The sequence below is a fragment of the Spea bombifrons genome, chromosome 8, assembly GCF_027358695.1.
Source record: "Spea bombifrons isolate aSpeBom1 chromosome 8, aSpeBom1.2.pri, whole genome shotgun sequence".
NCBI classification, from domain to species: Eukaryota; Metazoa; Chordata; class Amphibia; order Anura; family Pelobatidae; genus Spea; species Spea bombifrons.
The window spans coordinates 11,728,782-11,751,726 of record NC_071094.1 but is presented as its reverse complement, the minus strand read 5'-3'; the positions used below and the strand labels follow the sequence as shown (position 1 = coordinate 11,751,726).

Here is a 22,945-nt window from a genome sequence, read left to right as displayed (position 1 = left end):
AAACTAACTTTTATACTATTACAAATTACAATATATCGACACAAACAGATTAATATATACTATATATAAAGTATGTGATGTACAGACAGATGACTGATACCATGTCACACATTGATGTTTGTGGGGGTTAAAAAGTGGGAAAAGCAACAGCTCTATTGCGCAATACGAAACTGCTTGTATCAGACATGAATAACAGAAATTTAGCATGCTGTGTGCCACTAGCAACAGTTCCATGTCCAGGCCTTGTCTCTAGGGGTTATACTTCAGCCAACATGCATGCAGCCCAGCCTTCCCAATAATTCATGCACTTCTTATGCAATTAGTGGCCCACCAAGAACTGATAAACTGCTAGTATGTAATTTGCATTCTATAATTTGTTATATGAGCTTGTGTGTAGATTAAGGTCCTACCTTATTGGGTCTGAGGATGCCTAGTGAGCTATCCTCTAAAAAAGGGTCAGGATGGATCTTTAAATATAATAGTCGTGTCAAATCCTGTTTCGGACTGAACCCCTTAATATGAATTTAAACATACTGACACTCCAAACCCAAAATATATAAATCTCTGTGTGTATATAAATATATATTATATATATTATTACTTATATATTATTACTTATATATATAGATCTATATAGACCAAGTTAATAGATTTGGCTGTAACAGCTGCAGTTGATATGAACACACTGCTGTGAGTTATCATACACAACTTGTTAGAGCCAGCTGTGTGCTACAGCCTGTCTGACACTGAGATTTTCATAAGGCACTGTTACAGTCAGAATTTTACAAGGAAATGAGGCTGAGATACCGAAATACAAAGCTAAAATTATACAGCTAAGATAAAAACATGCCATATCGGATAATGAGCAATATAAAGATATTTTACAGTAAACGTCATATTTCTTTACCCTCTCTGTTTGAAACCTGATCCGCTGAAGGAAATGTCTATCAAAATCTATTAAACTATTTGCTATTGTAAAAGGATCTTTTAGAACATTTCCTCTTCAATCAATCAAGAATTGAAACCTAAGCTCTAATTTTCCCACAGATCAATCAATTAGGTGGTTGCTGAAGTGGCACAGCCCCGGGGCTATTTAATATAAAGCTTTGCTTCTCGCTGTGAGCGCTGGATACCGGCTCAGTGATGGGAGCAGAGAGCAGTGGAAAAGGCATGCTATTCAGGCAGCACTAACACACATTTAGAATGGGAGAAATATTAGAAGACGCTTTCGATTAAAAAAAAAAACCAGCCTCCTTTACTGTTTTGACTGTGAAAGGATGACATTAAGGGAAGTGTAGTGAACAAAGCTTCATACGCTGCTTAGGGCTAAGTTGAGAGTACTTCCATTTGGCTTAAAATCACAATTTAAACAAATATTTACATGCATATTCTCCAGGATAAAACAACTGCTGCTGGTCTGTCAATGCCCAGCATTACCTCTATGTCCCGCTGTTGTGACAGAAGGATTAATGGGGTTAATTGGTAATGGGACTGGGGAACTGTGAGAATTTTATCAATGGCATCCACATGAACTTACTATGTTATGGTACCATACGTTGTCTTATGAGCATACATTTTTGTAAGCTGCACAAAAAATGGCTGTAAAGGAATGCACTGTACGTTGATGAAGTCCACATATTGAGATTTAAAAGACTTGGCAAACAAGCATGCATTCGTTTGTGACATTAAGTAAAATCCGACCTTTCGTACTAAACCTTTGACATGAATTTGTCGCTTTCCCACATCATATGTTGTATTTGATATTAACATTAATTCTTGGTAAATGTATGATCATTCCGTTCAATGAAGTTATTCCTCAGCTTGGGTTGAATTTGATTGTATTGATTACAGTACATATCTTGTGCCAGACTTTAACCCTTTAAATCTGGATCTGGCCAGAGTGTCAAAGGGGAGCAGAAGTGTCTCCTGTCTGCTTTGCTTTACTAAGCAGTTCACAAAGCGCTCTCTTTATGCAGAAAGGACTCTCCTACTCTTTTGACCAAGTTTGACAGCTTTTTCTACACATTCATCCCTTTCTTGAGTTTTGTTTATGCCTGTGAACCTCCTACAAAGCTATTTTGATGTTTTTCCCATTTGTGGAGGTGTCAGCAGTCTTGGCATCTTAAGTCTAACAGCAAACTTGATGAAGTAAGAGACTAATTTTTACAATTCTTCGAGCAAAACTGTTAGAGCTTTATACAGTATACATGTTTAGGATAGTCTCTCCTTAATATAAGACAAGATCAATGACCAAATAAAGTTTGAGATTGTTATATTGATATTAGGATATTTAAACATCTGGTACTTGTTTCAAAGCACTCAATTGCCCAATTGTAGTACCTGCTCCTACCTGCCATGCCCACTCGATTATATGTGACACAAGTCAATATAATGTTTTTTGTGCCCTACAGCTTTTTGGCCCTACTTTGGCTACTTGTTTCCAGAGTTTTCCTCAGTCTGGTGATTTATGGACTGATAATACTGGTTCCTAACCTTTGCCTACCTCAACCTCTCCTCCAGCATTGTGCCACATACTACATATTGTGAGGGGCTACTTCACCCAGTTCCACCTCTGAGACCACTGTCCTGCCTGTTGATTTAGTTCATGTGCTCCAGTAAGTCTGGGACTCCTGGTCATGAGCATACTCTGTTCCTTGCTTAGATATATTTTTACTGCTCATCAGTGTATAGTACAAGTCAAATGCTAACCTGCTAAGGCTTTTTAAAACCACTGACACCGTTGGACCTGGTAAGGTATATGCCAGTTGGTGAAGGCAGGCCAGTAAGAAGTATCAGTGTGGCATTTGCCTATTTGTCTGCCCCCAGCTATTTTATATGCAGGAGATGTGTTTGGTCTGCTAGTCAGCTGAACTGCAGACTCGGCAAATGCTGCAGGTGGAGTCTGTTCAGAATGCGTGGAAAGTGCACCCCTTCCAGCGAGTTGGCATGAACAACACTTGTTTGGCTGAACACATTTCCATGCATTTGATATACTTACCAGTAGTCAGCTCAAACCACTGTCATGGAGAAAGTTGTGGGGAGGGGGATGTTCACACTCCTGTGCGCATGTGCAGAAAGTGCTCCTATTTCTTTGAATGCAAGAGCTTCCCTGCAACTGATGGCTGCTTCAAGCATCCTATCAGTGGCAAGAATCGTTTAGCCAAGGAAGATGGGCAGCAGCTGTAGAGCTGTAGCTTCTACATTAAGTGTTTTCCAAAGTACTCACACAATAAATGTTAGCAGGTCTATCAGCGGTATTAAATGTTCCATTTAACGTCTGCAACTCCTAAAAGACTGAAACATGCTACTTTAATTGTGTGCTTTGGAAGGGCACCTCAGTTGCATCTACAACTCTTAATGGTCTATGATGCAATTTATGTTATAAGTTGTTTTAACATGTAAAACAATGTAAAATCAAATTTAACAATGTGAAAAAAACACCCATTTTACCCCAAGTCCCATTCAATGAAGTCCATCTTGCATATTGGATAGAGTACTAACATAAACATTAGTTAAATACAATTGTGTGGCACATAAGCCATATCACTGAACATTAACACATAGGGTAAATGAAAGAGTTAAGTAAATGACGAAACAAAGCCAAAAGGTTTATTTTGGCCATGCACCGGGTGAAGACTGAATGGTACATATTTATCAGCAAAAATGGTTCACCGGTGATGCTACCTTAGTGATGGGAGAGGTAAAGTTAGCGTAGCCCAATTATGCGTCTGTTGAACGCGGATTTTCATCGGGCTTCTTCCTCTGTTCACTTTTATTCCGGCACAGTGGCTGGCCATTATTATTGTTCTTTGTGGGGTGACTCACACAGGAGGGCGAAGGGGGGTGAGGTAAGAAACATGACAAAGAAAGATCTCTGCATCTTCTGCTTCCCTCTGTGACCTCTGTCAAGCTTGCAGGCCTTCATAATCCTGCCACCATTGTGCAAGATCAAAATAACAAAGGAACAGTCTCCCATTATGAATAATTCTGTCTGGACAAAGTCTCCCATATTTTGAAACATTTCTCTCTGCAGTAGTGGTCTCACCTCTCACAACCTTCCAGCAGTGGAACCCAGCGTATCATTAAGTACAAAGCTGTGTACATGTCACATTGTCCTCCATCCTCTTTCTCTTTTCCAATTCAATGCGGATTTATGGACACATTTTTTTTTTTTTTATTTTCCACACACTTTAGGGCTTAATTAAAAACTACAATAACTGAAATGTGATTTTTATGTGAAGTACAACAATCTTATCTTTTTCTGTAACCATTACGCTGCCAAAACACAAGTATTCATTCCACATTATCTTTCTATATTCTATCTGAATACACAGCTCAAGGTAGCAATAAAAATAAAGACACAGAGTATAGAGGCTGCTTCACACAGCACTAAAAAAGGAGATTTATCTGCCTGTCTGTTCACCCATTGGCATTACTACCATAGGTACAGCACCCCACCGAAGCACCATCCCTCACGTCACCTGGAGAAAAGGCAGAGGGGGTTCTTCTTTAATATACAACTCTATGACTTGCCACCTTGTGTGCTGTGCTCTAGAACATGACCTCATATACCGATGAAAATTGTAGCGACCTGAGCCAGAGGAACAGAAATATCTGCACAATCGCACAGAACTCATATCCAATGTCAACGAACAATCACTTCAACTTTTGTTAGTAAAAGAAAAAACGTTAACCACACCATGGTTACGCAAAGTTTACCCTGCAAAAATGAACATAGATATAAATATAAATGTATATCAAACATATTAATAGTGCCCTTTAAATTGTTGATTTTACATATATTTATTTTTTGGATGTGTGTTTACATATTTGCATAGTATGTTAATTCAAACGTCAGTATTTGAAGCAGTACAAAGCTATTTGTCAGAAGTATAGTTCAGGAGGTGAGCTATGCACCAATAGCTCCGCATTGCATAAAACCAGATTTACTACAATGACAGTGTTTTAACAGATAATGTGGAACTATCACATAAGAGCATGATTCTGACCTTCCAGTATTCCTAAACACATGATTTTAAAAGGCGGCCGGTTGGGAGCTCTAAACTTGGTCAGATATGCAAAATAGTCATATAAAAAGTTACTTTTTTTTTACAATTAAGTGAATGCATTTTAAGCCCAAATTTAAACTGATCCTGTGCTTTCTTTACTTAAATAATAACACAAACTATTTTACCAAGCATTAAAAAACAGCATTTCTCAATGAGTATATTTATTATAATTCAGAGGAAGCATTCCTCTTGGGTAGAACCATGTGAAGGTATGTGTTGTCAAGCTCACGGAGGCTGAAAATCTAAACAGAGAGACTGCCGATAGTTTTGAACCCCAAGTCCCCATCCCCCCATCTAGTTAACCTGTCAAATAATGAAGCAGCAACCAGGACGAGGACAGCTAGCTGCCGGCACACTTACAGAAAAGCTGATTAAAAATGTTCAAGCAACAGCAGCCTGCAGACCTTTCCAGAGAAAACAAATAGAGAGTATGCAAATGTGTTTGTCACTCTGACAGCGCGTCTCAATTAAGGCGTCTTACTGCTGTTGCTGGATTCAGAAGCTGCAGTCATACAGCCAGGAAAACTGCATTAGTGATACACAGGGCTTGACCTTAATCCGCATGCATGCATTTAAAAAAAATCTGTCTCTTCTACATAAACTAGCATAATGCCAGGAGATATGTAAAACAAGTGAGAAAAGGAGCTCAGGACATGTCCAAGCTGCCGATTCGCACGGCTTTTGCATCTTTTAATTGCTTCCTGATTCACATGCGTAGCTACGTTTTCTGACTTTGAACACCACTGTGGCTAACAATGACATTAAAGATCATGTGTTGTCCAAATTGTCTTATGGCACTTAGAATGGGAGCATTTTAGCTCACGGATTGCCAGAGGATCTAATAATACTCTGGTGTAGGGGTGGTGACATTTTCTGAGTATACATTTTCTTTGATCAGCGTTGAAGTAAAAAACAAAAAAAAAATAAAAAAAAATATATAATATATGTTTGTCCTGCTCCTACCATACTTTTTGTTACATTTTAATAAGGAACGTATAAAACAAAATAGGCAAGGATGAAAGTAAAAAAAATAATAATAATAATAATAAAAAGAAAAAAAATATATATATAGACAAACATACAATCTTCACATGACAAAGGCACTGGCAGATAAAGCAAGATAACTAAAGCTTGTGATAAACATAAAATGGCAGGAGAAAGTGTTTGAAATAACAGAATCAGGATTTTATTTTTGCCAGTTGAGAAAAGTACAGAATGACGAAGAATGAACTGCAATCTCTAAGACTTTCTAGAGTTCAGAAAACTGGAATGATCTATTTTATGAATTTGTCATTTGTATGTGGATGTTAACAATATAATACCGTATTTGCTCGATTATAAGACGACCCCGATTATAAGACGACCCCTCAAATTTTGGATCTTATTGGGGAAAAAAAGAAAAGGCCTGAATATAAGACGACCCTAATGGGAAAAAAATCAAAACCACTGTTTTTGTCATAAAAATAGTTTAATCATTAACATATAACAACCAGATTATCTGTAAAATAAACACACTTAAAATCTGACACTCACTCATATGCACTTTTAAAATCTGACACTCACTCATATGCACTTTTAAAATCTGACACTCACTCATATGCACTTTTAAAATCTGACACTCACTCATATGCACTTTTACACTATGACACAGGGGAATGGTGGTAGTAATGTGGTGGTTTCTTATTGCATGTGTATAGTGTTTTTTTTTTCTTTCTCACCTGTCAGTGGGAATAGCAGATCTATATGTCCCATCAACTTGTCCCATCAACATGTCCCATGCTCCTCAGTCACGCTTAAAGGGGTCTGGGAATCATGGGAAATGTAGTTCACTAGGTTGTGCCCCTAATTGAACCAGCTATGCAAATCATTCCTACCTGACAGTCTATGCTCCTCTTCACAAATTGTGAACAGGAGCACAGACTGTCAGGTAGGACTGATTTGCATAGAATCATGGGCACAAAACGTAAAAAACGAAGCTGGGTCAGGTGAGAACAGCGCGACCCACGTGACCCGCGCATCTGTTATGGTCACAGCTTCCGATTCGGCCGCATCGGAGGATGCTGCTGCCGCGGATTACGGAGGCGGCGGCTGCTGCCACGGATCACGGAGGCGGAGGCTGCCGCGGATACGGCGGCAGCGGCTGCCGCGGATACGGAGGCTGCCGCGAATACAGAAGCGGCGGCGGCGGCGGCGGCTGCCGCGAATACAGAAGCAGCGGCGGCTGCCGCGAATACAGAAGCGGCGGCGGCTGCCGCGAATACAGAAGCGGCGGCGGCTGCCGCGAATACAGAAGCGGCGGCGGCAGTGGCTGCAGCTGATACGGCGGCGGCGGCTGCCGATGGAATTGTGAGGTATCGTGGGGGATGATCTGAGGTCTGATTACAAGACGACCTCGATTATAAGACGAGGTCGGTTTTTCAGAAGTTTTTTTCTGGAAAAAACCTCGTCTTATAATCGAGCAAATACGGTATGTTCTGTTCAGTATATTTTATTTATATTATATATTTATGTTGCTATTTTATTAATAAAATGTAATAAAAAAATCACACAATCACTAAAGCTATTCAATGTTTGTGTAGAATGGAAGATATGGAAATAGTTTGTAAACTACATCATAAAAATATTATTTTACAAATAAAACTATATTTTACAAACACAAATATACGTAAAGTATATGTGCCCAAACATGAAGTCACCCTACAATATTACAAGCCTGAGTTTGATGTCTAAATAAATCATTTACGCGTGCTAATTATTAGGTTACAAAAATAGTAGTATGGTTAACCTAATTTAGACCACATAATCTACTTCTAAAAAAATTGTCTGAAGGATACTTGTGTGGGACAATTGCATTCATATTTCTTTAGGTTAAACCTCTGTATTTTAGCTAGATTTAAAATTAGAGAAATCTGAGAAATGAGTGGCTTGAATTGTTCCATAGTCACCCTTGATTCCAATATCTCTGTAGAGTGTTTTGGCTATTAATAGAACCATCTGCACAATCTCAAAAACATTTCACCAAAGGCAGAGTATTTTTTTTCGCATCCGCAAAGAGTGGACCTTGAGTTGACATTAAAAGTCACATTTGCAGCTAAGTTTTGATCAGCTACATTACATGTTTTATTAACTGAAATATTGTATGGTGTAGGACTGATTGCTAAACTGTGGGGGGGGGGCTAACTAAATCATCATACCTGCCCAAAATGCATTGTGATAGGCCGCCTTTCCTCTCGGCTCTTTGGGTCTTTCTTTTCTGCAGATGGTGATGGTGACATCCTAGGAAGAGGCTCTTCTGATACTGTACATCCATTTTCAGCCATATCCTGGATGGAAAAATATGGGGTAAAACACATTAAATAAATTAAGTTGTAGATATATCAGAATCATCTGCCTTACCTACATATGGTAAATACCTACATCAACCTACATACTGACTGGCTGCTACCTATCCTGTTTGGCTAAACCTTTCACCAGTGGTTCAAAATACTAGACTCGATAACAAAGCACTTACCAATGGCTGGCACTGCATTCTGGGATCATCAGCCCACACACCTGATGCAATTATAGAAGTGACCGCACCTTCTACATGCTTATTTATAATTTTCTCAATTATGATTAGTTAAAAAGTATAAACAAAGGAATGTACTGACAGATCAGTCTAACTCTAAGCAATAAAGAACTCTGGATGAATAAGGTTTGTTGACCAGCTTGCTGCAAGATTTCAATGTGACCACCTCTTAACCCTTAAAGGTGGCTCAGCAACATCTTCTGAGTACAGTGATACTACCTATGCATCGGTTTGTCAGGTTGTCTGGGGGCTAGTAGGCCACATTTGGGAGGTGCACATTTTTTGGAATTTTGACATGTGGTCATCCTACCATCATGTGTTATTTGGGACAACTTTGAAGGCGCTCAATTCAATTTACCATCAAAACAATACAACCCGGCTGTTACAGCAACACTGCTTTCTAAACCCATTTAACTCCACAATGTGCTAGGTAATGGACTTATGCTCAGTGGCACTGGCAAATACAAGATTTATCCTCTTATAGCCTAACATCCTAAATTTATCCGGTGATAGCCGAACATCCTAAATTATACTGACCGCCATAACAACAGTAACAGACTCTCCCAAACCTAAAAGTTGGGTTTACACTTTCATTGTAAAATATATTCACCTGACATTGTCATCAGTTAAAAATTACAGATCAAGCTGCAGAAAACTGCTAAAATATACCAGACTGACCCTCAACTTAACCTGAACTAAGGGTTACATGACACTGTGGCGTGTAATGGCCATCTCAAGTATGACAGCAGCAACAAAACTGACAGAGAGTAGCTTGGCTCCCTCCATAAGATTAATCTCTTTTAATTAAACAAAACTGACATTCTTAGTCTGCCTTTTTTTTCTAATAATTAAACTGGGGGGTTGAAATTGTTACTCACACAGCAACAGTATTAAACTGCTCCCACATTTTGCGTTATTAGGTATAAGTTGAGAATCGGAAAATTAACAATTTTCATAATAGACCATACACAATTCCAATATGGGCATCAACCTTCAAAATGTACACATTTTCATTAATTTTATATGCGTCTTCATACAACCCCTGATTTGCAAATTGTGATTTCAAGGAATCCATTTTTACATAAATTTTATCTGGTGTTCCAGCAAACCTTTTATGTTATAAGACAGAGGGAATTGTGAAGCATGAACAGGATGATTACTTCTTTGTCTGCTATATCTCTTTCTTGTTATCTCACATTAGCGGGATGACATGATGCATGGATTCAGTGCACAAGATTCGGTGCCTCCCATTTCTGACCTCGGAGACATAATCAAGAGCCCGCTTGCCCCCATCCTGCTCTTGGTTTGGGTTTGAATTGCAAATGTAAAAAAAGGTCATGACCTCCAATGAAGTTGCACACAGAAGAACAGGTTCTGTTTAATATGGTGCTGGGGACAGAATGTCCCCAACTCAGTTTCAATAGTCATTGTTACTTGCTCTTGTAAGATTCCATTGAACAGATAAAAGTAGGCAAAATGTATTCTTGGAAAATTGATACAATGTCATACCTCAACTATACTTCAGAATCTGTTACCACCACCCTAAAGTAATTGTAACGATAACAAACTCTGAGAAAAAGTGACATCAGCGCTAACAAAGTTTTAATGAATAATAAAGATGGTGCTTTTACACTAACAAGTTCTTTTTCGTGTTGGATTTGCCACAGAATATGTTGGTAATAAGTCACAAAACTACACTTTTGTACGGTGGTTCAAGCACATGTAATGGACTGAAACAATCCTGGTGTAAACTGCAAAATTCTAAGCACTAAAAATAAATAACTTTTTTATGGAACATTTATTGCAATGTTCTCTATATCTAGCCACTGTGCCCTTAATATATATGCCCCATGTTATGGAAACTTATTTTTACTGCAACAAGTTTCATAAGAGATTAATTCCTTCCTGCTAGATTTAAATAACTATAAATATGAAACAGACATCTTAGTGGGTTCTATAGAAGAGATCTTGCACCAAGCTTGACCTAATGAGAACATAAGGCTGGGTGACTTTCTATTCGGCGCGTATTAGCAATAAATACATATTAAAGTACCTTCTGCTTCAAGCGGTTTTTCACCTCCTTAATTCCCATTTTCGCATGATCTTTAGCCTGTGGGAGATAAAGGGACAGGTTAGCATATTGCTTCTATGTTTTACATTTTGTGCGCTTGAAATGCATGTGCATCATAAATGAAATTACATTACTAAAGGAAACTGCAATCCATGTGGCTGGCTAGTTTGCAGGGGAATACAGTAGATTCTTCATACCAATAAACCCATTTTGTATGTTGATTCCGTCAGACAAAAGTCAGTAGGATAGCCATGGGAGAAAAGTGTGGATGGCAAGTGGAAGACTTATTTTAGTAGTTCCATGGATTTCATGATAATGCTGCATTCATTTAATTGTCATTACCATCCACAGTACTTGAAGTGACACCCGGCATTACAAATATAATCCAGCAAGGTCAAAAATCTGTCATTTTATACTAACAATATTTGTATTTGCTAGACTAGCAATGTATAACACATACACTGGAATTTCATGTAATACCATAAAACTATGCAAACAACAAGATAATACACTTACAAACTTGTAGGCATTCTTCATGGCTGGATTGGCTCTAGTCTTCATAGTATTAATGATAGCCCCGCTTCCTTTCTGTTTCAAGGAACAAAAAACAGATCAGGGAGAAAATGTAGGATTTAAACAGCCCCTATGCATTGTTTCTCTATGTTGCTCTTTTGTCTATGTGACTAAATACAGTATTGTATGAAAACCATGAAATATTTAATGTAATGCTACCTCCTACATTAATATAAGTATATATAAAGGAATCGCTTTCAAGGTGTATTTTATTTGATATATGCCCTCCAAGTTTCCAGGTCAAATTATGGCATATACAATATAACGCCCTATACAATATAATACCCTATACAACAGGAATAAAATTGGGCAGGCAAGATGGCCCAAATGGTTTTTATCGGCTGTCGAATTCCAGACCTACAAATTTACCACTTTAAACCAACATAAAGACAAATTTGGCATAGATAAAAGAACCACAAACACCAACATATCTTGGCAAAAGAAATGCATGCTACTTGGCACTTTCCATATAAGCAATTAATTGTGTCAAGAGAGATTACAAATCCACCTCCATACACATTATATATACAATATGCCAAAAAAAGATTAAATTCCACCTATGACCATGGCCATACCTGGGAACTCTCTGCTTCCCTAGGTCACTTTCTCAGGATGGGAAGCAGCATTTGGCCATGTCTACTCCCCAACCACTTCTTTCCCCAAGAAGAGGGAGAGCTCAGGTTAGCCTGCCCTGGGAAGTTTCCAGCTATGACCATGACACACGCCATAAACCAAACACTCAAAAAGAGGGGATAACAGAAACGTACGACAGGACAAATCCAATAGAGAACTGCAATATAACCCAAACATTGCTCACCTTTACTGTTGAAAGCCACTGATGATAGAGTTTATCACTGCCTGTATAGTAAAATATTAAAATGTCAAATCGCTGTAAAGTTTATAATGATACAAAAATAATTAAAGTGCATAATATGTCACATGAATATTTATACATGAATATAACACGATGTGCACTTTTTTATTTCAATTTTAAAAAGGTCTCATTTAAAGTTTTATATCAACGTAAATCCATCATGCACCGTACTGCAATTGCATGTAAACATAGCCTAATGTGGCCTTTAATTGCATTGGTGATCCCGGAGCTGCAATGCATAGTGACGTCATTTCCACGATAATAGAAATGGAAATGGTCAATCAACATGGGTTACCAATCTTATTTTTATTCTCACTTTGTGCCTACCTGCATATTCACCCATATTAATCTCTTCTTCAAACACATCACTGAATCCATTTCCTGTATTTAACAAGTCGAGACGTCCATCTATAAACTAAAATAAAGACGGATCAGAATACAGTCTTGTATATCAATCCTCCTACTTTGAGTTCAAGCATTTAAAACAGGATACCTGTTTAAAGAGCTGAAGCTGTATTGCGTTCTGTAAGAATGGCCGCATACTGCTGGAGCGATGGGAAACAAAGGTGTCCTCACAAAACGTGATCGGCTCCTCCTGCATTGACAAAAAAAAGATAAAGGCTATATCAGAAGATTAACCTCATCCCAATCTATAAATCCTCTCAAAAGGGATGTGCCTACATATGCTGCTGTGAAAAATAGATTAAAATTCAGAACTTCTGGAATATTTGACGAACGTTCTCTAAAGTAACTTCAAGAACATCTAGAACTGTAAGTGATATAATTGTCATAACTTTAAGTGTGGCAGCTCCCTTAACAATTTCACGTTTATCGTCTTTACGTGACCTATATTTGTCAAGTTAGGTATTGCTTACAAAGTCAAAAACCCAACACGATAGTGAAAGCACTTCTTAAAATTCAACAAACTTTCTGAACAAAAATTAAAGTGGATCACCTGAAGTGAACAAAAACATACGAGAATAACATTGAATATTCTAAATAAATAAAAGTAATAGCCAACTGATTCACAGCCCTCTAAAATTATAGATTTAAATGGCTCCTTCATCTGAGACGTGGAAAGCACTTAAGCTTTAGGTCCCCATAAGAGTTTCATAAGAATGCACCCTGAAAGGATAAACGTCATATAGTAGTGGAAGCATCACATCAGTGACATTACTGCTTGTATGTTAATTTATTTTCTAGATAAAAACACTCAGTCCTACTTGTGCTACACTTATAAATGTTTTATGAATGCCATTTTTTCTTATTCTGTGATATACCTAGTGCTCGGGGAGTCGTTGTTATTGACAAAACTGATATGAAAATGTCTGCATATATTATAATAATTTACAGCAATAGATGCTCTTCCTATGGGGGATGCTGAAAAAGGTCACATATATTTCAAAGGTTCAATAAATGGAGTAAATGCCACATGGACTTAATAACTTAATTTACACTTGTTTGGGGAATGGATATCCCTAATATATAAATAAATGCATATATATCATACATAAATATACATCCCCATGCAGATTTAAGTGTAGGACACTCAAAAGCGAGTATGGATATGTGCTCCTCGGGCACCCTCGAGAGAGGTCATTACTTTCTGGGAGTGACATGCATGACACTGCAACATTAAGTAAAAAAAAATCCTGGATAGCACGTTTATTAAAAGTTCTAACTATTATTATGATAGGTGCATCCAACAAAAATTCACCTAAAATGTAGTATTTATAAGACTTAATAATATTATAAGAAACCAGTAAGTCAAAGGCAATTATGAGCAAAGGAAAGTTCCACAAGAACCACCGTCACCCAATGCTTTATTTTGTTGTTTTTGATAAGTTTTAGGAGACACAGCAAGGACATAAAATAGACATACAATTCTATTCCACCCATAAAAATAGGACCCTTGAAATACAAGCCATGAACATCAGCAATAGTGAAGCAGCTGTTCTGTTCAAATATTACATGATATTGGGTTTTTTTTGTTCTTTTTTTCCCCAATTTCCAAGAAATTTCAAGAATGGACGGAGTTAAAAAAGTACAAATAGAGTGGTTCCCAGAAACTTTTACTTTTTTCAGCTGCTTATGTTGCTTATGTTGCAAATCCACATGGGTTGTATATTGTGTGTTATTTAGTTTATATTTCTGAGCAGTATTTGATGATCTCATTAGTCCTAGCATATATTTCTGGGCTTTGGAGATTCTAACTAATGTAAGGTGAAGAGCTTTTATTTTCAACCTCCTTTGGCTTGCTTTATTGGAGCTCGTTAAAAAGTTGTTACAGCTTCCTGATGTTTTCGAGAATCTGTACAGTAGTCAAATGAAAGGCCTGTACAGCAACTTATTTCAGGCACAGCAGGGAAAACGATAGCATGCTTTGGCTGAATGGGAGTGAAACGCAAATTAGTGAGATGGAAGAAGGCATGAGGCATCGATATTGTGAGATTAAATTGATTGGTTTAGTAAGAACAAAATATCAACAAGAAAAGTTTTGCAGTTGTGGAAATCTATTGTTTCAAAATAAAGAAGCAATAAATGTGAAAGCTCTGCTCTTCAGACCCAGATCATTGGGACAACAACTAGAGAAACTTTGGAAAGTCCTTCGGTCTACAGCAGGACCTCGGAAATACTAGACAATGTTTTCTCTCACACCTCAAAATGATTCAGCAAACCTTACTTATTTTTAAAGTAATATTTATCTTAAAGGAACCATAAAAAAACTGGCTTAATTTCTTGCCTAGAGTCTTCTCACTGTTCTGGTTCACACAGCAGCATCCGTAACGCGATAGTTTTTTGCGGTTTTTTTTTAATGCCGCCTTTAAGATAAAGTCTGTGCAAACATAACTTGTAATACACATAAGGTTTCCTTCATTTTCTTCTGGGATGGAAAAAATATTTCCTGCCACTTTAGTGCAAAACTCAAATGTTTTTGCCAATCCTGAAAGCTACTAGAAAGCTTGTAGCAACATGGAAGTTATTCGCTTCGTAAAGTCGCACACGCTAAAAGTAACGGCCATCTCTTCATACGTTAAGGCTTGACAACACGGCTTGTAAGACTTTTAAATAATAACCATCTGGTGTGAATTTTAATTTTGTGCCTACCAATATACAGGACTGCCATTAAGTAGAAACATTGTTGACATTTAAACTATACATATTTAATGCTGATGCAGCACTTCTTTAGGAGCAGGTGTGAAAGGCACAGAGCTATTGTGGCCTGCATGAGAATCCAACACGCTACGTTCATGTATGTGAGCGAAACAAAAATGTATTTGTTTTCTAGAAAGAGAAACCTTAAGAGATTGTGGATCTATGACATTGTGTCACATTTTTGGGTTGTTTGTGACCATCAAGGACTGTATTGGTCAGTTCATTCCTAAAAGTAATATGATTATTTAAAGTTGTACTGAATGGTTCCAACGGTCTTCCACCAGCAGATGTTGGCACAATGTCATAGAAAAAAACATTTGTACTAAAAGATACAAGACGCAGGGGAGCAATGTAGGTTTCTAATAAAGAGCTGCCCTAATGAAAGCTGAGAGAGATGCAGGATTTACGAGAGGAAAATGAAAACATGGAATGTGTAAATGAATGCCAAAACAAACGGCTGTAAAATGCTTCTAACGATGAGCGAGAGAAGGCAAAGAAGCCCACCCATCACTAGCTCCAGTTAGTTAAAATTCACTGTCCTTTTTGAATTTCACCTGATATGATATGGGAAGGCTATACAGTATATGATGGCAGGAAGATTGTTTGAATTGAATAATTCCCTTTGCTACAACATAATAGCATATAAATCTATTACTGGGAACCTGGACAAAATGCAGTTTTAGAGATATTCAGAATTATGTTGTATGCGTCTATATTCTGTGATTTTATACCAGTATCAGCTTGTGTAGAACATAATTTTGATGTCTTCTATCGTTATTTCATGTTGTTTATTTATTGTGCAATATTACATGAAAAACAATGCATTATTACATGAAAAACAATGCATTTTTAACTTAAAGAGAACGTGCATATGAATGGTATGGTGTTATTTTTGCAAGCTAGTTTCCGAACAGGAGATGTGTTCAGCTGTGTCACTTCCAGTCTGCTCCAGCTCTGGCTTGGGGGACTTGATTGGGACCCCTTATGCTCATGTGTGGAAAGTGCACCAATTTATTTCAGAGGGGCCGTTTTCTTGCAACTGATTGGCTGCTTTAAGCAGTGGCAAGCATTGTTGAACTAAAGAGGAGGAGGGCAGCTACAAGCTGGCAATAAGTGGCAAGAATCATCGGACCACGGAGGAGGAGGCATCCACCTCACGTAAGCACTTTTTTATGTTTTGGAAGAGCAGTCTGCAGGGAAGGAAGCCAGCAAAAGTATTAAAAAAAAATAGTTGGGGTGTCACATAAATCAATACACAAAGGGGGGTGTATGGCTGGGGGCAATACACTTGGGTATATTAACCAGTACAAAAGGGGGCATCAAAACAAAAGAAAGGGGGGCTGGCTGGGGACATCACATAAATCAATACATGAGGGTGTGGGGGCATAAATGCACAAAAGGGACCGGCTGGTGGCACAAATACACATGGGGAAATACACAGGGGTGTGGGGGAATACATTGAATCTAAAGTTGCAAGGGGGGAAACACACAAACAAACCAGTGTGGGAAGCATTTTTTATGCTTTGTGTAGATTAACCTGTACTGATGTGGGTGTCGGTGTGGCAGAGCCTGTCCTACTGTGTCTGTTTGGTGGCGGTGTCCTGGTGTGTTTGTGTGTTTGGTGTGTTGGTGTGGCAAAGCCTGTGCTGGTGTGTGTTTGGGGGTCGGTGTGGCAGAGCATGTCTTGGTGTGTGTGTTTGGGGGTCTGTGTGGCACAACCTGTCGTGGTGTGTATTTAGTCATCTGTTTCCTGGCACTTTACTTACTGTAGAGATTAATTGAACTAGTTATTTTTTTTACTTATCCAGAGATAAAATTCCCCTCTGAATTTGTAGTCACTTCAGAGGACAAGACTTTCTAGGTCCATATTCAGTGAGAGGAAAGTAAAGGATTTGTGTTATTTACTCTATTTCAATCTGCATATTTTATTAAAAAGGATTAGTGGCACTAAATTGTGGCTTCAGTCATCCCATGTATGATGACTTTTTTTCAGTGTACTGATGAACTCCCAATACCATTACATCAATATCCGTTAGAAAATCAGGAAAAGATGGGCATGGATGGTGGGTTGTTTCGGTGGCGCAACGGACCACTTGACTAGACTTGCCCCCAGGCCTTAGGCTGCCAGCCCTCCCCTAAGTAAAACAAAAAGTCACCACCTGCCGCTGCCTGCTATAAAATCAATTATTTTGGGCTTGTCAAGACTGTCCGACTACGGTAAAACTTATGTGCGCATCGCATTGCGGAGCGGATTGACCGTGGCGCTGCATGGGAAGGCTGTGTCTTCAATAAAGTTTTTCACACTGCGTTTTTTTCTTTTTGGCGGCAGCCGCGAGGAAAGAAGACAGGCAGCCAGAGAAGGAGCAGCTTTCCATTACTTTACAAGTTTAATATTTAAACACAGCCAGGTCTGGAGTGCTGTGGAGTATTATAAATAATAATAAATATATCAATAATAATAATAATAGATAATAAATATAATAATAATCGAAGTAAAATGCACATTAAATGTAATGCACTTGAATCGAACCCAAAACATCCCACCCTCGGTCCGTGGAAAAATTGTCTTCCCCAAAACCGGTCCCTGGTGCTAAAAAGGTTGGGGACCGCTGCTCTAGAGTATAGAGTAGAAAAATAGATTGAGGTGGGCCAGCAGAGTCTGAGTGAGAACTTGAGTGACCCAAGAACCCAGGCTAGGGACATAATTGGTGTGTGTCTATGTGCAGACACACTGTTGGGATTAGCATGTGATAATTATATATATAATCCAGGAGAAGAAAGGTGAAGCAACAGTGGTCATCTGTATCCTTTGTGTGTTCATAGGGGGAACAAGGATATACATTTTATATATGACATATACATAATGCACACTTTAAAAATATTTTTTAACACACTGAATTAAAAAGACAATTTTAATACCTAAATTGATTTCTCTACTGGAAAAAAATATATATATAAAAGAAAGAAAAAATGAAATCTCCCACATTTTCTGTCATTATGAAATGCTAGAGGGGGACTGCGGGCTGCATTGGAAACACTGATTTTCTCTTCATAAAATCCTTTCTGTACTCTTGCCATAAATATGGAACAAGCAAAAGATTTGATCATGAAAATCGATTTTTCAGGAGCAGAGGTAGCGCCATCATGTAAGAAGATTAGGGAGCTGTGTAGCCCTCTCAGGAGTTTAAGGGAGTCCTTCAGAGGATGGGGACGAAGTGATGTATTACTGTATTTAATTGTGCTTTGTGATGTATAATTGTTTTTTTTGTTGTTGTTGCATGTTGTTACAACACTACACTACTTTCCATACTTTGTATATAATGATACTAAAGGAATACAAACCATTGATTTTAACCCCTTAATGACAAAGCCTGTACATGTACAGGCTCAAAATGCATTGTTTTCAATGGGTTTAGGGACCGCCCATTGTCCTTAAGGGGTTAAAAAGGGGCTATTTTTTCCACACAGTGTCTTAAAAACCTAGAGACAGATGCCCCTCTGCACCGAGGACCAATTTAGGAACCTGAAGCATGCGGAGAGTCAGCAGAATTGCGAGAACAATTTATAGAAACCCATAAGTAGAAATCAAATACAACAGCTGCATCCTTTGTTTAGTTGAAAATGATAAAGTGTGAGCCTACCATATAATATGCATAAATATTAATGATATAATATTTCGTTTTCTACATGTATCGTTCCTTGGATAAATCACATCTGAGAAATCGGCAACAAACTTCTTATGACTGCAAATCCCACACGACCCCAGGGGTCACTATTTTTTGGAGGCATATTCTATGTCAAATTCATATCCCAACATCACAAAAGAAAAATACACCCAAGAAAGAGAATACGCAATCACTTAACCCACTCAGTGCTGAAATGAAATCCTCAAAGAGGTAAATGGTGCTTTCATCTGGTCTCTTGTGCGCTTTCATAAGCAGTCTGATGCATCAGACAAAAGGCGGAGAAACAAAATCCACTATTTGTGTACTTCCACATCAAATATTACTTTTTTTTCTAAAACTGAAAGGTTATTTTCTTGTACATGCTGGCTTTGGTGTAATCATTTTTTCAGATCTTTCAGACTATTATCGCTTTTCAGATTTAATCCCCTACTGAAGTGCATAACATTAGCACTCTTTTTAGTTCAGATCGTGGCTCTCTGCCCTTTAATCCATTTTGTGGCTCCCTACCCCTGTGTTCTCTCTGTCTGCAATCTGACCCTTTTCTCACCCATTCACCCAGTTTTCACACTTACACATCCACCATGGTTTTTTCCTTCACCTCCCTTCCATGCATAATCCACACATTTCCATTTTTAGCTTAATTGTATCATTTTTGTACTTCCTGGCATTTTATTTTTTTAAGAGGTGGTGTATTCAGGCTTACTATAGTTAAGATATTCCTTGTGACACCCGCCCCCATCTTATATCAGTCCGATCGCTGTAAAAATCAGTAAACAATTTAAGAAAGATTTTGTTTTCTGAGATCTAAATAATATATGACATTTGAAAGAAATTATAAATAGGAAGCAGTACGATATGTTTTAAAAACTACCTATGGTTGTCAAACGAAATAGTCAATGTGGGTAAAATCAAGATCATACTTTTCTTGTCTTAACGTACATTATGTGCTATACGTTGCACCAAGAATAAACAGCCTGGGAATGTAACTTATATCAAACAGCTTTGTATAGGGGAATCAAACACAATCAATTAGCAATCTTACTCTCTAGGAATCCAAACCAATAGATACTGTGCGTATCCAATGCAGTGAGGCAAAATTGCATCCAGGGAACCTAACTTATTGTGTTTTGAAGCTAAATTAAGCACCTAATGATGTTGTGATCCTGGAACCAAAACCCAATTATGAGCTGTATATGACCCAATAAGTACCAGAAACCTACCCACATTTACATGTGAATTACTATTTACTAATAAAAAAAATTTTCTTAATATTTTCTAAATTAATATTCAAATTCTGATCATCATATAATCAAGCAAATATGGTAATCTAAGTAGAAGATAAGTAACCTCGTGCTATGTAAATCTTTCTAATAAGAAGATGTTTAATTAGTAATGAAGAACATCCTTTTTGTGATTTCATGATTAGTATTTTTTTATATATATATATATATATATATATATATATGTCTGAGCAAAATCCGGTGGAAATAAAAATACTGTCAAAAAACTTGTATTTGGGAGATTGTACTCCAGCCACTAAACCGTGCCATAATAAAAACTGTTTTTATTTTATTTTTCCGTTTATATAGCTCCGCTGCATTTTACAGAGCTGTACAATTAGTAACAGGCTACAAAAAGCATGATATAACAGAACCAATATAACGATCAACATTTTTAACTGTATCTCAATCTTTCAGCGTCATAAACCAGAAGGCAAAACATAACACAGTAGCAGTCCGCTTCATGAACCGCTGAATGGGCCAAACATAAATTTATTGAGCCCACCATAGAGGCACACAGGTGTATTTACAATGTGCACATACTGTATCACCCTAGAGCAGTAACACGTGGAATTGGAATCTATCATGAAATCATTTTCACCAGCAGTGGGATTTCAAACTGTTAAATGTTACTTACAATTACTTACAATGTACAAATAACTATGTTACTCCTCATTTAATTCCGAACCTGTATGTCATGCACAAAGGCATCTACTTGGTTTTACATACAAGGACAAACAGACACAGCCGTGACTTTGTCCTGTTGTCAATAAAAAACTTGATTTTTATTACTAGTATCACAAGATTGTGCTGCGCAGCATCCTTAATACAAGACATGGCGGGATATGAGTGCTGGGGGATGATCTCTCTTGTAACTGGCCCATTGTACAGTGGGACACCGGGTGACTTGATCGCCCAACAGGGCAACCTGCCCCCCAATTTTGTAACAGGGGTAATGCTAGGCCTTGGCAACCTAGGCCAGGATAGGTGACTGGGTATAACCACTTAAAATAACTAGTTTTTTTCTCTGGGAAGTTCTGAAAAAAGCACAGTGGTCTTTTACGACACCTGCAATGGCAAGCAGCTGGCTTCATAGCTTATACATGACTGCACATTTATGTCCTGCATTCCCATGTTTTTTAAACTTTATTTAGTTACTATTTCATAACACTGTTAATTTATATAGTAAAATATATTTTCGTAAAAGCATTATTTGCAAAATTGAGTTTTTTATTTTTTTATTTTTTTAACAAATACTTAATTTTATTATTAATAAAATATTTGAACGGAACAGAATACTTTAACTACAGGTTTGTTAACAAACAGATTAAATATGTATCGGCTTAAAGTAGAATGCATATGATACGCTAGGTGCTCCTGTTCTGATGGTCAGAAAAAAAAAAAAAAAAAAAATATATATATATATATATATATATATATAGACTGAGTCTCTGCGTGCGTGAGACAGTTGCATTTTTAGAAGAGGTGTCTAATTAGACAACACGTGAAAACCAGCATCTGGCTCTGTGCTCGACATTCACACCGCACCTCCAGTTGTCGTGGAGACCATCACATGACCAGCTCGGAGCTGAAACTCTGGGGCTTAGGTCCAGATGCACTCTTAACATAATCTGACAGAGACCAGATGGGCAGCTTGTTTGTAGGGCCAGAAAATGCCAAGTTCACTGCCCTCCAGAGCACAGTGCCCTTGCCCATCATTTCCATGCTTGTCTTCCCTAACAATACTGCGTCTTGTCTCCGGAGGGCCCTGTGTGAAGCTGAGGGCTGCTTCCCATCACAAACCTCAGAATATTACAATGGTTCATGATTCTGTTGTACTAACTAACCTCTTCCCTTGGGGTATTCCACTATTAACCCCAACCATGCTTTTTTTTTTTTTTTTTTTTTATAAGTTTTATGTATCAAATATATTTTGCTTAAGTCCGTTAGCCATTTCATTAACAGGAAGTGCCTTGTAAAGGGTATTGCAGGTAAGAGCAGACACTACTCACCGTACACACATCTGCCTGAAGATTTGTGCCATTTCATCATAACCATATATACAAGTATAGCAATGTACAGCGATGTATACTCACTTGTGTTATATATTTCGAGCTATATTTTTACTGCTAAAAACAATAACAGTTTCCCCTTCTCATTTTAATTAGCCTTCATTGCGGCTGATAATAGACACAGTAGGCATCGATGAGGCCCTCATACAGAAAATCTATGGTATTTGCTTGATTATAAGACAAGCCTTTTTTTTTCTTTTTAGAAAAAAATTATCTGAAACACCAATCTCGCCTAATAATCGAAGTTGCCTTTTATTCGAACGTCAGATCCGCAGCACCGCCGACTAATCCTAGGGGCTTGTCACTCACACCCTCTCACGGTCTCATTCACTTTCTCTCACACACTCTCTCAATGTCTCCCTACCGTCTCTGCCAGCCACTTCCGCGTTCCTGTCTCCTATTCCACAACTCTGCTCCTTATCTTGCCTCTTCTTGATCTTCTCTCTTATTTCTTCATCTGCTTCTCCTCAGTATCAGGGAATAAGGCAGGGAGACATGGGCACGTAAACGGTCGGTGGGGAAGGTAGGAAGACATTGACAGACAGCATGAGAGTGTGAATGAGAGTGTTATAGAGAGAGTGTGTGTGTGAATGAGT

General features: G+C 38.0%; 1 protein-coding gene across 5 annotated transcripts in view; it reads right to left on the bottom strand.

Annotated features, from left to right (window-relative positions):
* The window catches only part of DENND1A (DENN domain containing 1A), a 263,707-nt gene that overhangs the window by 37,572 nt on the left and 203,190 nt on the right, over positions 1-22,945 (bottom strand). For all 5 annotated transcript variants that reach the window (XM_053473723.1, XM_053473725.1, XM_053473724.1 and 2 more), the window contains 6 exons: positions 12,649-12,750; positions 12,483-12,570; positions 12,099-12,139; positions 11,225-11,296; positions 10,691-10,747; positions 8,264-8,392 (listed from right to left, as the gene is read on the bottom strand). In XM_053473723.1, the coding sequence (XP_053329698.1) occupies positions 8,264-8,392; positions 10,691-10,747; positions 11,225-11,296; positions 12,099-12,139; positions 12,483-12,570; positions 12,649-12,750 (489 nt within the window). The remainder of the gene's footprint in view (positions 1-8,263; positions 8,393-10,690; positions 10,748-11,224; positions 11,297-12,098; positions 12,140-12,482; positions 12,571-12,648; positions 12,751-22,945) is intronic.